Genomic DNA, 22,457 nt, shown 5'->3' on the forward strand with positions numbered 1-22,457 from the left:
TTGCCCTCATAACTGCCTGAGGAGGGAACCACGTAGCTTGGAAAGGACAGCCCAGTCACCAGGAGGCTGTCAGGACTCTATATTTTGCCCCAAACTGAGAGGTATTCTCTGCCACGCCACTGTAGGCCTGTCGGCTGACCGGCAATTCATGATTTTAAAGAGGAAGGTTCTGAGTGTGCCCTCCAGCCCTCCTTGGGCCTCCCTGGGAGAGCCCTACTGTTCAGGCCTTAGCCACCCTCACCCAGCCAGGAGGGCCTCGTCACATTTTTGAACTGGAAGAGATCTTAGCTCTTCTATCCTTTTGCATTTGGGGACTCTGACTCTGGTGACCTGTCCAAGGTCACATTCAGAGTGAGACCCCGGGGTTCTTGGTTTACTGCTGTCTTTACCACATCACTCCTGAGTTCCTTGCCAGTGTCTCAGCCAAGGTTCCGGAGGCCTCTGCTCCCTCCCTACGACGGCTCCCAAGCAATGACCTGGATTAGGGACAGAGCAACCCGGTGTCAGTGAAACCCAGTTACAAGATGACAGAACAGCCACACAGCAAAGCAAGGCAAGGGAGAAACCAGCCTGAGATGAGTTCCAGGGCAAACAGAAGCAAAGCTTGCCACTTCTCAAGTGTCTCTCATCATGAACAAAGAGGGACGAGGCCAGGAACATTTGGGGTCAGTAGCCAAGGGAACCGCTCATCTGTGTTCCCAAGCCGTGTCCCTTGTGACTCCATTACCCATCATCCACCCAGTTCCGCTGTGGTCAGAGTCCAGCCTTGGCCCGGTGATGAAGCAGCCAGCCACGGGCAGACCCGTCCCTGCCTCCTTCACCTTCACCTCCAGGAGTGACAGCGGGGGCTGACGCCTTCTGCTGGTCTGTGCGCACCTGCCTTCTTCACCCAACTCTGCCCCATGTCCTGTCTGGCCTATCTTAGGAAGAAACCAGATTTGTCAACCTAGAGAAACTTCTAAAGGAAGAGGTAGAAAATTTGGGGGGAAAGACACTGTTCAGGTGAAAAAAGCAACTGAATTGGCATCTATTTAATCTTCACATCTGACCCCACCAGGACCTGGCTTACCCCAACTTTACTGGAAAGGTTGGCTTAGGTGCCATCTTGTCACAAGGGGGACGCACAGTGAAAAGAGGCCCCTTGGCAGCAGGTGCTACCTTTGTACCAGCTTTTAATTCCCTAAAGAGAAGCCAGTGTACAACCTTCCCCTTGCCTCACCCTCCGCACTGCCCGGGGAAAGCCCAGCTGGCAACACCAGTTCTCAGCTCAGATTCAAAGCCAGATCTGGATCCTGCCCTCCACTTGCCAATTAGAGGTACCATAATTACTACTTTCTCCAAGTGCTTTGAAGTTTGCAAAGCTTGCTTCGGGCCCCCAAACCAGACCCAGCTCCTCTCCTTCCTGCCCTTGTGACCCAACTTTCTGCCATTTAGTTGATTTTTGAGTGTCACGAAATGCTTAAGCCTCAGACTCAGCTCCTCATTTCTTGGCATGGATATCGCCACCAGAGGTGGGGCTCCCTTTTCTTTCTCTCTCTGCTACCAGAGGTCTTTGAGGCTCAGACCCCAAAGCACTTTAAGGCAGGAAGAGGGTTTCCCTAGGGCTTTCTTGGTGCATCAGGAGAAATGCTTGTCTGAACCAGACGAAATGAGCCCCAACTATGTGGCCAGAGTGAAAGGTCAATGTCATGACCACATGACCCATTCCTAACTTGTCCAAGCCATACAAAATAAGGACAAGTGTTGACTTGAGCTTTTAAATGCCCCTGAACATTTTTTAAAAAAGGATTTTATTTATTTATTTGAGAGAGAGCACAAGCGGGGGCGGGGAGGGCGGCAGGGGAGTAGGGAGAAACAGGTCACCACTGAGTAGGAAACCCGATGCGGGTTGTGATGCGGGTTGCAGGATGCAGGGCTCCATCCCAGGACCCTGAGATTATGACCTGAGCTGAAGGCAGATGCTTAACTGACTGAGCCACCCAGGTGCCCCAAGATCCCTAAATATTTTTGAATGTTTGTGTGTCTCTAGGAATGAGATGTGCAAAGATGTTTATGACTCAAAGAAGCAAAAACCTGCTCTAGGCCAGTATTTTTCTTTTTTTTTCTTTTTTAAAGAATTTGTTTATTAGAGCGAGAGCACACAAGCAAGGGGGGAAGGGGCAGAGGGAGAAGCAGACTCCCCACTGAGCAGAGAGCCCAATGTGGGGCTTGATCCCGGGACCCCAGGATCATGACCTGAGCTGAAGGCAGATGCTTAACCAACTGAGCCACCCAGTTTTCAAAGTAAGCCCTTTCTGCCACAGAATCCCATTCAGTAACTAAAATGTCGCCAGCTCCCTGGACTCCATTTCTGGACTACTGAATCAGAATCTCCAGGGATGGAATCTTACACCTGGTAATGATGCTCTGAGCAAAATGTTACTTTCTAGCTGCTTTTAGTTTTGCAAATGCTTGAGGTCAGAGAATGGCCTAGCCATATACAAAAACTCCCGTTTTCTTTGTTCTTCCCAATGGGGACTGTGCCATGGATGAGCTCTTCCTGGTGCCTCAAATCTTCTTGAATATACAGGAGCATCTCTCGTAGCTTCTGACAGAAGGTCTCTTAGAGGGTTTGTCCGTTGCATGCAGGGAAAGAGCAGTTCACGCAGGAGTCCCCCTCACATGGAGGACCTTTGCTCAAGTGTTAGCCAAGTTGGCTGGACCACCAGCGTTGGCTGGACACTGAATACCTCTGTCCCAGGGCTGCCACACACCATGAATGATCCTATGGACAAAGTGGCCACCCAACTCAGGACGCAAACACAACTTTTCCTCGCCAGGACACAGTGGTAGAATGTCAGTGGACTCTTGCCTTGGATTAGTTGGTGTCGGGCCATACTGGAACCCACATCGGAGGATTCCCTGTGCTCAGAGCCTCTCACTGCTATGGGTGAGTGGTAGTCGGGCCCATTGCATGGATAGGACTGGTGGTGGAGGAGCCTGCCTGGAAGTCAGCTCCTCTTTTACTCTAGGCGCTTGGAGGACTGAATTTCCACATGGCAATGGAGGTGCCAAAGCAGCTTGCAGCTCTGGCCGGACTTCTGTTGCATGTGGGGCTTGCAGAGAGCGCTGCAGGCAACGGGACCGGGTCAGAGCTGTGGCTGGAGGCCTCTCCACACACTGCAAGGAACAGCTGCTCTCCTGTGTAAATTTTCTGATGGGTAAGCAGGTTGGAGGTCAGAGAAAAGTGTGTCATGAAGGAGATGTTTGTTTCTCATTTGTGTGAGTGCCAGCTCCTTCCATAGTCAGGGCATTTGGAGGGTGTCCTGCCCGTGTGGGCCATCTAGTGCTGGACTGTGTGAGCCATTCTTCACACAAGGTTTTAGGACAGACCGACAGTTGGGGGGGGGGGGGGAGAGCCATGGAGCTGGAAGCTGTTCCTCTGCAGAGGAGACAAGTACTCCTGCTTTATTTGTAGGGAGATAGTTGTGACTCTGTCAGCCTCTGTTTTCTCTAGGCTTTTACCACTCGCAATTCTCCAGATTCTTGTCCTCATCTCTTTTCAGGAGAGTGGAAGATGTCGTCTTTCCTCCTAAACCAGTTTCTTCCCTTCATTTGTCTGAGAAGGCAACGAGAAAACACAATCTTGGCTCCTTCGTCACTCACACAGGGAGAATTTGGCTCATCCATTGTCAAGAACGCTACGAAAAATACTTTCAGCAGCAAGGGTAAAAAGAGGGACAAGAATTGTCTTTCCAGAATCACTTTTCCCTTAATTCAAAGTTGCACCAAGGGCAGTGTTTCCCAGGTTCCCTTCTACAAGCTTCTGTTCACGTCAGACAGGACTGGGGAGTTCTTAGCTCCCTTGAAGGCCAGATGGTTCTCTACTTCTGAACTCCACCACCCTCACCTGCAAGTAACTCCCATAGGATCCCTGCCTCTCTGTGAGAAAATCCGGGAACCAGGGACTAAGGCTCCCACTTTGGGGAAGGTGGAAAGGATAGGCAGGTAATAGAAAAGAGAGGATCCGCCTACGGGCCCCTTCAGCACCAGAAACCTGTGGGAGAAAGGAAAGTGCTGGGAAAGGAAGTATGCGGGCGACCTGGGGAGGAAGGCGGTCTCCAGATCCCTTGGCTTTCTTCAGAGAGATAAGACATAATGAAAGGTAACCGGGGACGGGAAAAGTTCTGAAAGCACCAGCCCGACCACTGGAAGGGAGACGCCGGGCAGCTCCCGCTCAGCCCTCCCGCAGGCTCTTCTGACCGCTGGAGTAGGTGGAACCCGCCTGCCTCCTCCAGCCAATCAGAAAGGGGCCTCGCGTTCCCTGGCGACCCTTAATGCCTAGCCGTTGGTGTAGTGGAAGGAGGCGGGACGATGAGAGCTCGAGCTCCCGCGGCCAATCGCTGTACTCCCTGGGAGGTAGGGGCGGTGCCTCTGGAAACCGGAGGCGGGGCTGTTTCCTTGGCAACGATCCTAGCCCTCCCGGAGGGGGCAGGGTGGAGATTAGGAGGAGCCGAGATGGGAGGGGGCAAGAGGAGTGGGGTGGGCGCGCCGGGGCGGAGGAGTAGAGTTCGGGTTGGGAGGTGGGAGTCTCAGACTCAGAAGCTCAGGCCTGGGGGGATCCGTCCAGGTTCCCGAGGCGCGGCCGGAGCTGACCCCAAGGCCCGGGAGGGGAGGGGAGCTAGACACCGCCCCCGCTGGCGCCGGGAAGCGTCGCTCCTTCTCGCTGACCTTGGTCTCGCTCGTCGCCTCGCCCTTGGCCACAGGCACAGACGGACGCACGGCCCGGGTGACGGATAGACAGGGTCCTGAACGGACGGAGACCTAGGACATAGCACACAAACTACCCCAGCCTTTCCCGCCGGCTCCAGGGCTCCCCGTCATCCCCCACCTCAAAGCCGGGGCCATCCAGCCCAGGGTTAATGCCAACGAGTTTCCACCTCCAGCCGCTCCTAGAGAGGCCGTGGCGCTAGCCAGCGGGGGAAACTGGCCGCGGACGGACACTTCCTGTGCGGGGGGGAGGGGGTCGGACAGCCGCAGCCCAGCCCGGGCTGGGGGGCCAGACGGCGGGGTCGCGGGCGGGCGGCGGCATCCGGGGGCGGCAGGGCGAGTCGTGAAGACCCTCACCTCCGAGGCCACGACGCAAGGGGACCTTGGAGGGCCCCAGGGCAAGGCGAGACCCTGCGGGTGGGGGCGGGGCCGCGGGTAGGGGAGGGGCCCGGCCGGCCACAGAGGCCCAGGGTCAAGACGTCCGGCCTCAGGGGCCCGGGCTGGGCAGCCGGGTACCCTGGGCGGTGCTGAGCAGGCGGGCGGCGAGGGCCCGGGTCTCAGGGCACTCAGGCCTGGTCGCAGGATCGTCCGCCATCGCCGCCGCCGCCGCACTGGGAGCCGGCGGGGATGGAACGGGAGGCGTCGCCGTGGGGCCTCGAGCCCGGGGATGTGCAAAGTCCTGACGAACTGGGGAGCCCCGAAGGGTCCCTCAAAGGTGAGGGAGGGAGCGCCTTTCCAAGGAGCGTGCCTGGGAGCGGGAGAGGGGGCTGTGGGCCGTGGGAGGGGAAGAGAGCGGGGGGCTTGGACACCTGGGACTTGGAGGAGGCGGGGGCGGGGACTGGACGTCCTGGGTCGGCGGAGGGGGAGGTGGGAATTTCAGCACCTGCTCCAGGGCCAGCGACCCTGCTGGAGGAGGAGGGAGAGGTTTGTGGCAACTAGTGGTGGAACCAAATGACCTTCCAGGCCCCACACAATCTGGGTTTTCTGTAATTCTCTGATCCTGCAGGCAACATGAGTGAGAATGAGGAAGAAGAAATGTCTCAACAAGAAGGCACTGGGGACTATGAGGTCGAAGAGATACCCTTTGGGCTTGAACCCCAGAGCCCTGGGTTTGAGCCACAAAGCCCCGAGTTTGAACCCCAGAGCCCCAGGTTTGAGCCTGAGAGCCCAGGTTTTGAGTCCCGAAGCCCTGGGTTTGTGCCCCCAAGCCCTGAATTTGCACCCAGAAGCCCTGAATCAGATTCTCAGAGCCCTGAGTTTGAACCCCACAGTCCTAGGTATGAGCCCCAAAGCCCTGGGTATGACCCTAAGAGCCCTGGATATGAACCCCGGAGCCCTGGTTACGAGCCTAAGAGCCCTGGGTATGAACCCCAGAGCCCTGGGTATGAATCCCAGAGCCCAGGTTATGAGCCCCAGAATCCTGAGTTCAAAACCCAAAGCCCTGAATTTGAAGCTCAGAGTTCCAAATTTCAGGAAGGTGCAGAAATGCTTCTGAATCCCGAGGAAAAGAATCCCTTGAGCATCCCCTTGGGAGTCCACCCTTTGGACTCCTTCACCCAGGGGTTTGGGGAGCAGCCCACAGGGGCCCTACCCCTAGGGCCACCTTTTGAGATGCCCACAGGGGCCCTGCTGGCCACACCCCAGTTTGAGATGCTCCAGAATCCCCTGGGCCTGACGGGGGCCCTTCGGGGGCCAGGCCGGCGGGGTGGCAGGGCCCGGGGTGGGCAGGGCCCCCGGCCTAATATCTGCGGCATCTGCGGGAAGAGCTTTGGGCGGGGCTCCACCCTGATCCAGCACCAGCGCATCCACACGGGTGAGAAGCCCTATAAATGTGAGGTCTGTAGCAAGGCCTTCTCCCAGAGCTCTGACCTCATCAAACACCAGCGCACCCACACGGGCGAGCGGCCCTACAAGTGTCCCCGTTGTGGCAAGGCCTTCGCCGACAGCTCTTACCTGCTTCGCCACCAGCGCACCCACTCTGGTCAGAAGCCCTACAAGTGCCCACACTGCGGCAAGGCCTTCGGTGACAGCTCCTACCTCCTGCGGCACCAGCGCACCCACAGCCACGAGCGGCCCTACAGCTGCCCCGAGTGCGGCAAGTGCTACAGCCAGAACTCTTCCCTGCGTAGTCACCAGAGGGTGCACACCGGCCAAAGGCCCTTCAGCTGCGGCATCTGCGGCAAGAGCTTCTCGCAGCGCTCGGCACTCATCCCCCATGCCCGCAGCCACGCCCGCGAGAAGCCCTTCAAGTGCCCTGAGTGCGGCAAGCGCTTTGGCCAGAGCTCGGTGCTGGCCATCCACGCGCGCACCCACCTGCCGGGCCGCACCTACAGCTGCCCCGACTGCGGCAAGACCTTCAACCGCTCCTCCACGCTGATCCAGCACCAGCGCTCACACACGGGCGAGCGGCCCTACAGGTGCGCCGTGTGCGGCAAGGGCTTCTGCCGCTCGTCCACGCTGCTGCAGCATCACCGGGTCCACAGCGGGGAGCGGCCCTACAAGTGCGATGACTGTGGCAAGGCCTTCTCCCAGAGCTCTGACCTCATCCGCCACCAGCGGACCCACGCAGCCGGCCGCCGCTGACCTGGGGCCCCGCCGGGGGTGGGGAGGTGGTGGGCCGAAGAGAGGGGGCCAGGATGCTAGAGAAACCTTTAGAGGGAATAGTGGAAGAGCTGGGGGAGGACGGTGGAGTCGAGGGCCAGGGTGGAGGAAGTTACGTGCCCTGGAGACTTATGGGAAATGGGCTATGAAGAGGGGTTGGAGCGAGGCCAAGCAGGCAGTGGGAGGTTCTGGGAGAGATCCAGAAAAGAGGTCAGCAGAGAGCTGGCCTGGGCAACAGCATGCCCCTTGGTGGGTGCCTGGCTTGGCAAAGCACTAGGCGGGGGTGGGGGGGAGGGGGGAGGGCGACTTAATTAGAGTGGGGTAGCTTAGATTGGTAGCTACTGAGACCCTCGTTGAGTCAGGAAGGGGTGAGGGTAGGTGGGGTGGGGAGTGGGGCCCTGGGGTGGGGCTTGGGCCTCAGTGCAAACCCCGGCCTCCCTTGTCTTCCTCAGGCTTTGGAGCCCCTGAATTTGAGTTCAATAAAAATCTTTATGTGGTAAAAGATTCGTCCTTAAAATGTGTGCATGGGCAGTGGGAGACACTCAGTGATAAGTACACGCAGCCAGTGAAGCCATAGGGTCCTGTCTGGGAAGCACTTTTATGTTGCAAGTTTCCCTGGAATCTTAAAATCTGATCCTCAGGAGACATGACCTGCCCACATGGCCCCAGGTTTTGTCTCATGCTTTGAATCCTGCACAAACACAGAGGGAGCTCAGTGTGGGAGGTGTGAGAAAGCCTTCGACTTCGTGGGATATATATCCCTTTTACCAAACACAGAGGGTCTGTCCTTGGTCCAGAGAACAGACCCTGTTCTCGTAGCCAAGCATAGAGCCTGTGTTCCATCTCTTTCTGGCTCCCAGCGTCTAGCTGTGCCACCCTCTTCTCCCCTCCCCAGCCGGAACCTCTAGCCATCACTTTGTGCAGACCCCCAGTGACCAGAACCACAGAGGGTCCCTGCAGTCCCGGCCCCACCTGTAGGGGGCACACAGGGGGCCCAGTGCGAGGATTAGACAACTCCAGCCTTTCAGACCCACCCACCAGCCTGGGCCTGATTGGCCACACCCCTCCTCTTTTTTAGGACCCCTGGGCCTCTTGGGATCACCCTGCTCCCACCCCGCCTTTATCCTACTTTTCTTTCCTGTCTGAGCCTCAGCCCTCCTAATACTTGGCTCTCAGGAAACAATGGAGAGTCGGTGCCAGTGGGGAGTCTGGGATCCTGGGGTGTGGCCTGCCTTGACCTTAGCTGAGTAGGACTGGCCCCACCCTGGGGAATCACCCAGCTGCCAGGAACGTCTTGAGATGAATGCTCGTAAGGGCCCGATGGCCCTGCAAGGATTTTTTCATTCTGTTTCAGGGATAAGGAAAAATGAGTTCACAGAGCTCTGACCTGCTTCCTCCGTGGACAGAAGGCAGGTGAGATATTCAGACCACGCCTGCCCGGCTCCATCAGTCCCAGCGGCTCGGCCACACCGGCAGGTGGGGAACCATGGCTCCGCAAGGGCAAGCCCCACACCCATCCTCAGGGCCTTATAACTCGTCAAGAGCAAATAACTTCTCCAGGGACATTTCAATCCAGCCTCTTACGTTCTGCAAGCTCTAGAAGGAGCCTTAGAGATTACATAGTTCGGGGCGCCTGGGTGGCTCAGTCAGTTATGCATCTGCCTTTGGCTCAGGTCCTGATCCCAAGATCCTGGGATCGAGCCCCGTGTCAGGCTCCCTGCTCAGCAGAAAGCCTGTTTCTCCCTCTGCCGGCCACTCCCCCTGCTTGTGCTCTCTCTTTCTCTCTGATGAATAAATAAAATCTTAAAAAAAAAAAAAAAGAAATCACGTAGTCCAACATAGTTTGGTTGTGTTTGGTGTTTTTTTAAAGTTTTCGTTGTTTTTGGATGTAGAACATTATTTTTCAAGTAAAATCTCCTGGTCTTTTAAAGACCTTTGTAAACTTTATGCACATTTTTGTACACATACCCAACCACACATAATTGCAACTATTAAAATACTCCACATTTAGTAGAGTTCGTGTATGTGACTACAGATGTTAAATAGAACTGCATTTGACAACCCGACATAGTACATTTAGAGACACTTCCTTTAACATTTATTTCAATTATACAATTTAATTTTCATACTTGGGAGTTGAATTTTTTTTTCAGCTCCCAAACGTGTTTGTAGGCCATTGGAAGCCGGGAGGCCCCGGGCACGGTGCCTGTGGTGCTTAATTGATAAAGTAGCCCAGATGCTACTTATAAACCTTAGTATTTAAAGCAGGTCAAGTGCGTGGCGAGGGGGGGGGCTCAGGTGCTCAGCCACCACCCCTCTCTTCCACCTGACAGCTCTTGAGGTAACTTCAGACCCCAGTTCGGGCAAACCAAGCCCAGGAAGGGCACGCATCCTTCTCAAGGTCACGGTAAGAACTGGGACTCCAGTGCCAGGTCTTTTGACTTGCGGTCCAGTGTGCTGCTTGGACCACACCATCCTGCACAACGAAGCCAGTTTTTTATTTTTATTTTTATATTTTTATTTATTTACTTTTGAAGATTTTATTTATTTACTTTTGAAGATTTTATTTATTTGACAGAGAGAGAGGCAGCGAGAGGGGGAACACAAGCAGGGGGAGCGGGAGAGGGAGAAGCAGGCTGAGCAGGGAGCCCGATGCGGGGCTCGATCCCAGGACCCTGGGATCATGACCTGAGCCGAAGGCAGACGCTTAACGACTGAGCCATCCAGGCGCCCCCAAGCCATTTTTTTAAAAAAGTAACCTCTCCATCCAACGTGGAGATTGAACTCATGACCTCGAGGTCGAGAGTCGCCTGCACGGCCGCTGAGCCAGCCGGGCGCCCCACAACTAAACCATTTCTATTCCCCACCTGTATCAAGCACAGATGTGCTCCTAAAAGTTCTAGATGGTGTGCCAGTGTTCTCTCAGTTTCACAACAGCTCAGAGGGAGATACAGTTATTATGTCCATTTTACAGATGAAGCAATGAGTCCCAGAGAGGGTAAGGAATGGCCCCACACGGCGCAGCTGCAAAGCCTCAGAGCCCGGACTCAAGCCTACGGCCGAGTAGTTGTGACTATTTCCCCAACGATACTAAGGTGTTACTTTTTCACTTTGTGCCACGAGGATGGTGTTTTCTGGAGGCTACACGGCCTGTGAGAACATAGGACGGCTTGTGGGCCATGGGGGCTTGGGTGTCCATATGTTTTGAATTTCTCTCCATTTTAATTTCTAATTGGATAAACACCAATACATAGAACCCTTTGGGGATCTTCAGCTTTTAAGAGTATAAAGGGGTCTTGAGAGTAAAACACGGGAAGGCCACTGAATCAAACACTCTTTTGAACGTCTTCTTTGTGGCCAGCCCCGGTGAGGGGTCAGCGTCGGTAAGACAAGTAAGCGAAGACTGGATTCTGCGTTCTAAGCCTCCCAGTCTTGAGAGAGGAGCCCACACAGTCAGTGTTATGTGCTCTGATGGGGTATGAAGTGCAGATGAAATGGCTCATTTTGCCTGGGAACTGAGATGAGAAAAGCTTGGAAATGCTTTGAAGTAGGAAGATTTTAAAGGATAGAAAGGCGGTGGAACTGGATAGGCTGGCAAGGGGAACAGCATTTGCGAAGACACAGGCGGGGAAGGACATATAGGTATTTGAGGACGGGGGCTGTTAAGGGAGTTGGGATAGAGACTCCTGGGTGGGAAGAGGGCAGGTCTCTTCCCGAAATGAACCTCCCAGATTTTCGTGCTATTTTGCTCCCAACCCGATGAAAATATTCCCTTTTTGCGTGTGTGTCACAGAGCACCACCGGTGTGAGAGGACCGTCCCCATCACTCTCCAACCTGCTATCCTGCTTGTTTCTCCTTCACAACCCCCTCGCCACCTGGAATCACATTTCTACGTTTTCGCTCTGTTTTCCCGCTGGGGTGACGTTTCTGGGGGCAGGGACTTGTCTGTCACATTCATAGCTGTGCCCTTGGGACAGAGCTTTCAAGAAATACTGCACGAATCCATAGAAGCCGACAGGCTTCAGAGGCCCACAGCTAACTTCTTGTACTTTTAACATTTCTGTGATATTCCTGGCCATTAGAACATTCTTTCCTCCCTCTCTGAGAAGACGGGCCTCACTTCTTCCTTCCTGAGGTCTTCCTTATGAGCCAGCCCCATGGGTTCCTTGTGTGCTGGACCAGAAGGGGGTTGATGAGGTGGAAGAGGCCGGCAGGCTTTGAGATACTGTTCTGGGCCTTGTGTGCCAGGCTCGAGAAGGTTCGCTTACTCCCCTGTAGGCAGAAGGGAGCCATCCAAGGTCACTGCTTGGGAGACCAAATGTTGCTTCTCAGCTCCCAGGGCTGGACCCAGAGAGCTGGCCTGAGAAATACTCCGTATTCTGCCCCCTGTCCCCGCACCCAACCCCGGGGTTCTACTGACCACAAGAGGGCAGCAGCGATGAGTCCCCTCTGTCCCTCCTCAAGCTGGGGGCCTCAGGATCAAGCCTCACCAATTGTTGTTTAAAAAAAAAAAAAAAAGGCCAGGGAGGGTCTATCCTTCCTTACACCTTAATGAATTATCAGTGCCTCATACAGGTCCGTCTCTGAGCGTTGTCATAACAAAAAAAGAAAAAAGAAAAGAAAGAAAGAAAAAAAAAAGAAAAAAAGAGCCAACTGTCTGGGTCCCACTTAGAGAAAGGCTCGAGAAGGAAATGTTCCTTGAATTGAGCCAGGCTGCAATGGGGCACCAGCATAAAAACATCACAAGCCTGGACAGACTGTCACCTTTATTGGGTGAACACAGGTGGGGACTGCTCTTGGCACCGGGAGCCAGGTGGACAGACGCCGCCCGCGCCTTGAGCTCTCAGCCTCCCGTGGGGGCCGCCCTGGGGCGCGAGGCGTCCGATGCGGGCTGCGCGGCGAGGAGGCGGGAGCCCGGGGAAGACCGAGCCTGGAAGGGCGGGGATGCCATGGGCCCCCCCAAACGTTTCCTCCCTCTTCCCACGGGCACCCTCACTAGTTTGGTGAAATTGTGTCAGGCGCCTCCTGCATCGGGCTCTGTGATGTCACCGAGGTGAACACGATGGGTGGGGTCCCTTCCCCCGTGGAGTCCGTGGCTGGAGCTGGGAGATGAATGCGAAGTAGCTGGGGGCCGCGCTGTGAGGGAAACGCAGGCTAGGGTGAGCTGCGTAATGTGGGGACCCCCTTGGGGCGGGGGTGGGGGGCGGGGGCTGCCCTGAGGCGGTGCTACCCAAGCTGAGTGAGAGTCAGCCAGGGAGAGGGCTGGGGAGGAATGTTCCAGGCAGAGGGAGCAGTCTGGGTGAAGGCAGAGACGCGGGAAGGAGCTTGGCTGGCGAGGAAGGCCGGTGTAGCTGGAGCTCGGGAAGGGAGGCAGCGAGCTTCTGGAGGAGGCCCGGAGGGCGACAGGGGCCCGACTCAGCACGGGCAAGTTCAGGGTCCCTTGCAGACTCTGGAAGGCCTGCTAAGGCACTTAGTCTCCAGCCACAGAGTAAGGGCCTCTCAGCAGCCACGCGGTGACACTGGTCACATTCGCTCCCTGGCAGCCAATGGAAAGCAGACTGGGCTCCAGGCAGGAGGGAGCGAAGGGCAAGGTTCGGGGAGTCTGAGGCCTCTAGGGACATCCAAGGGCAGGTGGGTGGGAGGGCTGGGAGTGTCGCTAGGTCCTGAGATGACAGTTTTTCCAAATTTAGATCAGGTAGTCTCTTCCAGGGGAGGATACTAAGAAGGCCCGGGGGAAGCCCGAGCCCGCTGATCACGACAAGGCCTGCTGTCTGGAGCCTGCCCGGCCCAGCCCTCATGGGCCCTGGGCATGAGCCCGCAGAGCAGGCAGGCACCAGTGAGCTCCAGGTTCAAGACAGCGACCCCGACGCCTAGGCGGGGGCAGCAACCTGCCCGAAGACGCACAGCAAGACACAGAGGCGGAGGGGCGCCGGGCTTCCTGAGTCCAGCCCCGGGCCCTCTGCGGCGGGCCTGGGCCTCAGTCTTTGGTGCCTGCATCCTGGGCCTCCTCCTCGTGCAGGGGCTCCAGGCAGCCCGGGTCCCCAGCCTCTTCCCCGGACACTGGCTCCTCTGAGTCTTCTAGAGGGAGCCCACTGAAAGCTTCGGCACTGGCCTCCATCTTCTCCTTCAGGTTCCGTTTGAAGAAGCCAAACTGCAGGAAGACAAAACTGGAGTGAGGGAAGTCCACGGAACACTCTGGACCAGTGGGCCTCGGCAAAGCAGGAAAGCACCCTGCATGGGAATGTGTCATGCGTGCCACGGATGCGTGGTGCCTGCCGCAGGCATGGGCCGAGGGCACCTGCCACGCCGGCTTCCTGGCGATATGCTGAAGAGCTGTCCGTTTAACAGCTCATTCTTTAGGCTCATGAAAACGTCATGGGCCAATATTGGGGGCGGGCGGTGGGACCATATCCAGTAATACTAACAGCACGGGCCCGCGCTTACCCAGTGCTCAGAATGGGCCACGTACTCTAGCCTTCAAAACATGTATATTCTTTGGCTCAGCCATTCCAGCTCCAGGAATTAATTCCAAAGAAGTTTTGGACAAATGTGCAAAGATGTGGGAGCCAAGAGCCTTTCTTGGTCACTGTTTAAAATGGAAAGAATTAGGGGCACCTGGGTAGTTCAGTCGGTTAAGCGTGTGCCTTTGGCTCAGGTCATGGTCCCAGGGTCCTGGGATCGAGCCCCGCATCGGGCTCCCTGCTCAGCCAGGAGCCTGCTTCTCCCTCTCCTTCTGCCCCTCCCCGCACTCATGTTCTTGCTCGCTCTGCTCTCTCTCTCTCAAATAAATAATCTTAAAAAAAAATAGGTAGAAATTACAAACAATCTGAATGCTCATCAGTGGGGATCTTGTTTAAAAAAAGGTGGGGCACCCAGGCGGCAGCAAACCGGCAGGTCGGAGAGCAAGAGGTGGGTGTGATCGTGCTGACAGCCAGAGACAAGAGAGAGACTAACCGGGGGGAAATACAAGCCCCCAAGCAGTTTATCTGGGAGCCTTCCATTTATGTTTTCTATAGACACGGACACTGACTTTTCTCTCTGCCTCTCTCATGCTCACATGCATACACATGTTTAAACAACAAAATTAGAATCTGGAAGAACAGAAACGAAACGGTCGTTAAAGACAAGCCTCTGGGAGTGCGGCTGGAAGAAACCGACTTTCTGTGTTGTCTTTTTCTGGAATATTTGTGGGTTTCATGCAGAACATCTGCCCTCCGCATTCTTCACCTGGTGACTCCTCCTTCCAGTCCCAACTCAAATGCCTCCTCTCCTGGGAGGCCCTCCCGGACTCCCCCAGCCAAAGGGAGGCTCCAGTACACAGGCCCTTGAGTGGAGCCCTTATCACGTGTGCACCTGTCTCCCCCATTAGACTGTGAGCCCCCCAAAGGCAAAGAGCATGTCTGTGGTATGTCTCTCTGGGTCCCAGTGCCCCGCCCTTGAGACGTGGGTGCTCCCTCCTTCCCTGGGTACCCAGTCCTGGCCCTGCCAGTGCCTGGTGGAGGGCTGGGGGAAGTCTCGCTTGCTCTTTGGGCCTCCTGAGACTTATGGGTAGAAGGAGGGAGCGGGCTGAGGCCGCCTCTAGGTTTCCCGCTCCCTGATCTCGATATTCTCCGCCCTGACTCCTGCGAAACCCCTTTCCCCAGCCTGGCTGTCTCGGCCAGGCCCGTGGCTCGCAGAAGCTCCCACCTTGTGGAGTACGGCGAAAATCACCAGCAGCAGCAAGAGCCCCCCGATGCCGCTCAGCACGTAGACATAGAGCATTTCCTTCTCATAGACGATGTCCACTTTCATGACGACCTGGAGGAGGAGAGACGGGGGTGTAAGGGGAAGGCTCTCGCACCTCTGACATGCTTGTGAATGGCTGGGTCTTCGAGTTCTGGTCGGGACTGCCTCCCGACATCGCCAGGCTGGCCCGGACGCCTCTCCCCAGTGAACCTCCTCGGGCTGCCACCCGAGCGAGCTGGCCAACATGCACACGGCCCACCGGCAGCTCTGAGATGGCTTCCTCGAGGCCCAGAAGAAAATGCCAGAATCTCAGCTCAGCACACAAAACCTTCCAGAATCTGGCTTAGGCTTTGCTCTCTGGTACAGCTTCCCTTCCCCTGCTCCGAGCTTCCTGCTCTGTAAGCCGCCCTCCGCCTGGGTGGCCTGGGCCCCCACACTCACTCCTTGCTGCTCCTCACTGGGCTTCGAGCACTTTCCTGAGCGCTTTCCCGAGCACTTCCCCCGTCATGTTCAGAGTGGGCACGGGGTGACGACCCTTTGCTGAGCTGCCATCAAATTGATCTCTGCCCGACACATCTCAGATGGGGGACCCTGTGGCCTGCTTGTCCCCGTGGTGGCGGGGAGCCCATGGCCTCCATCACAGCCTTTGCCAAGGCCGGCAGCTCTGAGCGCGGGGAAGCTCTTCCTTCTGGGCCCAGCCCAGACCTCTCATGGGGCCCTCCCGCTTCTGGTTCTAGTTCTTCTAGCTCTGCCCTGGGGTTCCCCAGAGCCTCTGCTGACCTCTGTTCCCGAGGCTTCTGAAGAGGCAGAGCCATACCTGGGCCAGGGAGGCGTTGCTGCCGTAGAGGTGGAAGTGCTTGCTGCTGTCGAAGGACACGGAGAGGGAGCTGCAGAGGCTGAACGTGAACGGGGCCTGTGAAACGGCGGGGGAGACGTCAGGCCAGGGAGAACAAGGAGCAGAGCCCGCTGACTTCTGCACCCCACCTTGACGGAGGGGGAGAACCCGAGGACACTGGGCCCTGGGGGCGTGCACTGCGGCTAATGAGTTGTCTACCGCCGCGTCCTCACAGCCCACGGCCCACTTCTAGAAGGCACTACTTCCTACCGAGAACCCAGAAGAACCGGCATAGGCCCATGAAGACAGCCCTGCCAATTTCAAGCAGATCCCGGGTCTCTTTCACCTGCCGCTGTGGAAATATCAGGGCTTTGCAGCCAGGTAGTAAGGAAAAACGCAGGAAGCCCATCTGGCGGGGAAGCCCGCTGCTCAGCCCTGGGGCTCCCCCGCCACGGTGTCCGCTGCCGCCGGCTACCTTGATCTCTTCCACCAGCTCCACCGTCCCGGTCACTTGGACGAGGATCTCCTCCTTGAAGACAAGTGGGCAGTGGAACTTGGTTCTGGGCAAACAAGGCTGCCAAGAATGAAGAGAGCAGGGGTCAGAGAGGCCTGTCTGCCCACCTGCACTCTGGTGGCCCCCACCCCAACTTCTGAGCTCCTGGGCCCTGACCTCAGCCACACCGGGCAGCGTCTCCAGATCCTCAGGATGGCAGCTCACAGGAGGCACCTGGAATGATGAGACAGGGTCTCCGGTTAGTCCGGAGCAGAGAGAGGACACTGGCCCCTTAAGGCCAGAACGTGGCCTCCCTCCCCACTCTCCGCATCTGGGCCAACCTGGTTCACTCCCCCGGGCTCTTGGGAGATTCAGAATCACTGAGCCCAACACGATGCATCCCTCCTCGCTCCCTTCCCCCACACCTGTACTCCTTTGTGAGCTCACTCCCGCCGACCTGAGTGTCTCTCCCTCCTCTGGGCCGTACTCACCATCTCCACGCCCCACTTGTGTGTGATGGGCCCCTCGCTGTGAGGCCCTGGCACCCCGACCAAGGCCTCCAGGGCAGGCACGTTGTGGTCGTAGACGGAAGGTTGAATCCTCACCTAGGACAGAGGACAAAGGACCGCAGAGCCCTAAATGCCAGCCGCCCCTCCAACCGCCCCTCCAGAGGCAGCCCTCCCTGGCTGAGGTCCGGGCAAGGACAGCTCGTCCTCGAAGTGCCAGCGTGGGCTACGTGTGGCTCTGGGCCTTCTCCACGGGGCACACCCTCGCACACCCGGCAAGGTACCGCTCAAGCAGCATCTCTGATGGCTCGGCTGACTCCCCAAGGGGAGGGAGGCTCCCCCCGCTGTGTGTCCCCACAGTGCTCCATGTCCCCAGCAAGACGGCAAAGCAGCTGGGTCTGTCTGTCCGCGGACAGCGCGCTCCGTGAGGACAGCAGCTGTGGCTTCTCTCGCTGGCAAGTCCCTGCTGCCTGACACAGTACGCAGCACACAGCAGGCCTCCAGAAAAGTCATTGTTTGAACGAGCGAAAGAAAGAACGAAGGGTGCTTAACAAGGATGGATGTGAAAACCGCCTGCACAATGCAGGTTGGGAAGGACTCACTTTGGCGAGGGCCTTGGAGTGATTTAGGGAACAAGTCCAAGTACCCTCTAGATGAAAGGGCCAACTGTGCGAGGGCAGGAAGACCCAGAAGCAGAGAAGAAAGTGACTCGAGCAGTACCTCCGAACGGCTCAGGGAGGCCAAGCAGGGAAATTCATACCCGGTTGGAGAGGCTCTACCATTAGTCACTCGACAAACACTTGTGGATGCTCGCAAAATATCAGGTACGTTAACCTGGAAAGGTCTGACGTCAGAGGCAGCATTTGAATTTAACCGTGGAACAGACGGAGATGGGGGAAGGCACCGGGAAGCAAAAATGCGGGGAGTCAGGACAGGGGCAGGTGAGTGTGACACGGTGGCAGGTCGGGGGCCTGGGACGGAGAGGTAGGACATACATCTGGAAAGGAGACTTGGGGTGAGATTATGTGCCCAGGAGTCCCAAGGCCAGAAATCAGGGGACCCTCAACTAAGCAATGGTGAGTCACGGAAGATAGCTGAGGAGGGCAGGCTCCGGGGGCTCCCTCTGGGCAGGCCCAGAGCAGAAAAAAGGGGGCAAGGCAAGCCGAGGTCCAGGCGGGGAGCCTGTGCCAACAGCTGCAAGAAGACGAGGCACCCGAGTCCGGACAGCAGGGGGGCCCAGGAGACCAGAGAACACAGAACAGAAGCTGCGGAGGTGGGGGGGGGGCGGCACGGAGGAAGGACACATTCACCCAGACTTGGAAGTTTGGCTTGAGGAAAGGGGTGCTTTTGAGCACCCCTGAGGTGATGCTGGCCTGGGGGAAAGTGATACACTTTGGAACACGTTGAGACAAAGCCCCAAGAGGAGCAACCGCACTCCTAGGTGTAGACCCAAGCGTGATAAAACGTGTCTACACCACACCTCGCACGGCAACGGTCAAGCAGCACAGTGGATAAAAGCCAAAAAGTGGAAACCACTGAGATGTCCGCCAGCCGACGATCGGACAAATCTAACGCGGCCTACCTCACAATGGAACATTCCCTGGCAATAAAAAAGAGTAAAAAAGCACTGGCTTGGGCTCCAATGTGGATGACCCCCGAAAACACCAAGTGAACTCAATGGAAGCCGGTCACAAAGACCCCATACTGTAGGATTCCTCCCCTGCATAAAGGTTCTTTCTGGAACAATGAAAATCTTCTAAAATTAGATTGTGGTGACGGTTGTACAACTTCACGAATATACTAAGAGCCACTAAACTATACACTTTATTTTTTTTCCCTAAGATTTGCTTTACTTATTTAAGAGAGAGAGAGACAAAGGGAGCACAGGCAGGGGGAGGGGCAGAGGGACAAGCAGACTCCCCACTGAGCAGGGGACCCGACTCAGGGCTCCATCCCAGGACTCTGGGGTCATGACCTGAGCTGAAGTCAGGTGCTTAAGGGGCTGAGCCCCCCAGGGGCCCCTGAACTGTACACTTTAAAAGTGGGTAAACCAATCAATCGATCAATCAGTGTGGGTAAATCGAGGGACTCCTGGGGGCTCAGTCAGTGAAGCAGCTGCCTTCGGCTCAGGTCGTGATCCCAGGGTCCTGGGATCAAGCCCCACGTTGGGCTCCCTGCTCAGCAGGGAGTCTGCTTCTCCCTCTCCCTCTGCCCCTCCCCCCATTTCTCTCTCCCTCTGAAATAAATACATAAAATCTTTTTTTAAAACAGCAGGTAAATCATATGGACTGTGACTTGTATCTCATTCTATCATAGGGCTGTTAAAAGGCCCAAAAAGATGCTAGGAAGACATCCCGGTGGGCCGCGGGCCCGGCGCGCTGGGGGAGCAGGGGGTCACAGTGCGGAGCTGCGAGCTGGGAGGGGGACTCGGACTGTGGGCAGAGAGGCACCCTGAGAGGGTCTGATGTGGGGCGGGCAGGGGAGCCAGCGAGGAGCAGCAGCTGTGGCCAGGGCGGCGTGAAGACGGGGCGCGTGGGGAGACACAGGTAAGAACGATCACCATTTTCGGGACACTCAGCGCCCTGGGCGTCCTGTGGTTCTCACTGAATGCCGGATCTCTCGGATTTCTCTGGGGCTTCCAATGTGGCGGGGAGCACTGTCATCCCCATTTCATGGAGGGGAGGACTGGGGTTCAGGGAGACTCGTTTGTCCGAAGTGATCGGGGAGCAGAGCTGGCATTTGAGCCCAGGCCGGGCCTCCAGGGACTGGAGTGGCTGCGCTCTATCGCCTTCCTTGGATGATGGTGAGAACGATGCTAAGAGCAGCCACATGCATCGTCTTACTTTTTCCCTCCTAACAGCCCCATAAAGTAGGAGCTATTATCATCCCCATTTTACCGACTGAAAAACTGATGCTCAGAGAGGTGAAGTAAACTGCCCAAAGCCACACAGCTTGAAAGGGCAGAGCTTCAAGAAGATTTCAGGTCTGGCTGAAGCCTCTGCACCTGACCGGCCAGGGGAGAGGGACACCGTGAGGACGAAGACCCCATGGGCCGGCCGCCCAGCTCTCACCGGAGCTTACAACAGACCCGAGCTGACCTCCCTGTGGCAAAAAAGGCCTAACAGGACAGCTTCGGGCAAGAGGGAAAGATCACCAGTGTTCCACGCAGAGGTGGGTTTAGTTAGAACAGAGGTCGTCAGGACCCTTAGCAAGAGTGGCTGCGTGGCGGGCCAGGCGGCAGGGAGCCAAATGCTTAGCTTGAGGGCTGGAGGGCGCTGGGGTGGCTGGAGGCGGCTGGAGCCATCTGGCCCTGATGACTATCCCGAGAGAGAGAGAGAGAGAGAGAGAGAGAGAGAGAAAGAGAGAGAGAGAGAGAGAGAGGGAGAGAAATGGGGTGGGGGGGAAGGGGGAGCGCAAAGGGTTTGAGTTGGTTCCCAGAGGAGTGGGGCAAGAAACGAAGCAGGCTTCTGCATTGGCTGGGGAATCTCCAGGCTGGGGCACAACTCCTGCCTCAGTCATTAACAACCTCCACTCCCCGGGCAGTGGGCCAAGCACTCCACAGGGAGTAAGTAACCCACTTCAACCTCACGACACCTGCAAGTTCTCGTTCTAAACGCCATTTGTCACAGCAGGGACTCGAGGCATGGACGGTTAAGCCCTTGGCCCACAATCACACAGAGATGGAGTGGTAGAGTTGGGGCTTGGGTCCATGCCTGTTCAAGTCTTCCCCACTATTCTGCTGGTCAAAGGACTAGTCTGCCAACCTCCTTCAGGAACCCAGAGGCCTCCCAGTGAACAGCACTAGAAACCAACTCTACTGGCCATTCTCTATGCAAATGGGCATCTGACCTCCCCAGGGGCCACTCTCCTCCATCATCATATCCAAGTGAGAAGGCTCCAGCCTTTGTTCTAAAGGGGTTACCTGCCTGGGGTCCCTTTCCTGCTCGGCTTCTGCCCCAGGCTTCCCTGACGCCAGCACGGCCTTGGGCGAAGACAGTTTCTCTTTGGGGCCTCAGTTTCCCCCACAGGAAAACGAGACTGCCCTTGGCTCAGTCAATGGCTACTCCTCTCTCTGAGGTTACCTCTAAAAGAACCTAGACTCCTCGAGACTCAGGGGCTGGCCTCCCTCTTCTTTGTTCCCACAATGAAGATTGCTATTACAGCCCCGAGCCTTCAGCACGAGAAGTGACAGATCATTCACTTAGAGGTGAAACACATGAATTTTGGTACTCAAGTAAGTGCTGGAATCTGACCTTTCCCCCTTAGTAGCTGTGTAACCTGGCAAGTTACTCGACCTCTCTGTGCTGTGGCTTTCTCACCTGTACGCTGGGAATGGCCACACCTCTGCCTTCTGGGGCTCTCACGGGTTGGTGTGAGACTCACAGGGGGCCACATATATATATAAGCATATATAAAAAGCACCAGACACAGAGCTGCGTCGGGGGAGTGGCCAGGGGCCCTGACCGACTGAACTGCTGCCCCAGCATCTAGCTGGAAGAGTGGCCCATTGAACGTTTGAGTGAAAATCTGGGTTCTCTCTCCGAGTGCTTCCGGCTCTCAAGTTCGATCCCACAAAGTATCTGGTGCTGGAAAGGAGCTGGGGAGGCACTTCAGGGGAGGCTGCGAGGCTCTCTAGAAAGGCCCACGGGATGAGGCCGAGGGCCCTGGATTCGCTGAGGATGGGGCTGTGTCTCTGCAGCCTCGGTCCTCGGGATGGGGCTGAAAACTGTGTGACCCAGAAGGGCCTTTTCACACGGAGGCTCGTACCTGGTAGAAGTGTTTGACAGTTTGGTTCTTGGGACCCTTGGGGGTGAAGCTGACATACAGTGTGGAGTTTTCCTTGCTGTGGAGAGAGGGAAGAGCAGAGGTAGAAAGAGGAGGAGACAAGGACCCAGTCTCCAGCAGGGCAGGGGCCCGGGCCAGGGGAAGCCTCTGAGGGACCCCCAGGGACCACGCAGACATGCTCTCGTGTAACCTTCCAGTGCTCTGCTGTTGCCCTTTGGAAAGTAAGGCTCGTGGAGGGGGTCAGTCTGTTGCCCAGCGTCCTGCCGTGGCGGGCCGGGCCTGGAGCCCAGGTGGATGGGCCTTTGCAGCTGTGTGCCCCCTGCCGCACAGCGTCCCCACCTCACGAGGGTCTGTGGACCCTTCATTTCCCACATAGCGGCACCAGCCTCTGCCTTCCTCTCCATGCCATCCTTCCAATGACCTTCTTAATGTTACTGTCTGATCCTGCCACCTACCCGCTCGGAATCCGCCCATGGCCCCTGCTGCCCACAAGGGTCAGGCTCACAGCTCCCCATGTCCAGACCTGCCCGCTGTCCCCTCCCCCCCCACCTGCTTGCCGCTTCGTTTGGCCTACGCCATTCTCTCTCCTGAGAACGTCCTTCCTCCTCCCTGGCCCTTATCTGAACCCCCTTCTTCTCCAGACCCCAGTTCAAGCCCCTACCTCTCCGTGAACTCTTCCATCTCTCCTCCAACCCAAATAACCTTTCCTGGCTCTAATTTTGTACCGCACTTCAGGCAATATCATTGTTTGGCATTTGCGTT

General features: G+C 56.7%; 2 protein-coding genes across 3 annotated transcripts in view; one reads left to right on the forward strand and one right to left on the reverse strand.

The window, feature by feature from the left end:
- The first annotated feature begins 5,219 nt into the window (after positions 1-5,219).
- ZNF768 (zinc finger protein 768) lies at positions 5,220-7,852 on the forward strand. The gene is made up of 2 exons (XM_040635073.1): positions 5,220-5,464; positions 5,756-7,852. The coding sequence occupies exons 1-2, from the start codon at positions 5,377-5,379 to the stop codon at positions 7,330-7,332; spliced, it is 1,665 nt and encodes a 554-aa protein (XP_040491007.1). The 5' UTR covers positions 5,220-5,376; the 3' UTR covers positions 7,333-7,852.
- Positions 7,853-12,102: 4,250 nt separating this feature from the next.
- The window catches only part of ITGAL (integrin subunit alpha L), a 45,994-nt gene continuing 35,639 nt past the window's right edge, over positions 12,103-22,457 (reverse strand). For both annotated transcript variants that reach the window (XM_040635079.1, XM_040635078.1), the window contains exons 25-31: positions 21,678-21,753; positions 16,896-17,009; positions 16,582-16,638; positions 16,387-16,485; positions 15,894-15,989; positions 15,038-15,148; positions 12,103-13,502 (exon numbers count right to left, since the gene is read on the reverse strand). In XM_040635079.1, the coding sequence (XP_040491013.1) occupies positions 13,329-13,502; positions 15,038-15,148; positions 15,894-15,989; positions 16,387-16,485; positions 16,582-16,638; positions 16,896-17,009; positions 21,678-21,753 (727 nt within the window). In that variant the 3' untranslated portion in view covers positions 12,103-13,328. The remainder of the gene's footprint in view (positions 13,503-15,037; positions 15,149-15,893; positions 15,990-16,386; positions 16,486-16,581; positions 16,639-16,895; positions 17,010-21,677; positions 21,754-22,457) is intronic.

The sequence above is a fragment of the Ursus maritimus genome, unplaced genomic scaffold (assembly GCF_017311325.1).
Source record: "Ursus maritimus isolate PB19 unplaced genomic scaffold, ASM1731132v1 scaffold_2, whole genome shotgun sequence".
NCBI classification, from domain to species: Eukaryota; Metazoa; Chordata; class Mammalia; order Carnivora; family Ursidae; genus Ursus; species Ursus maritimus.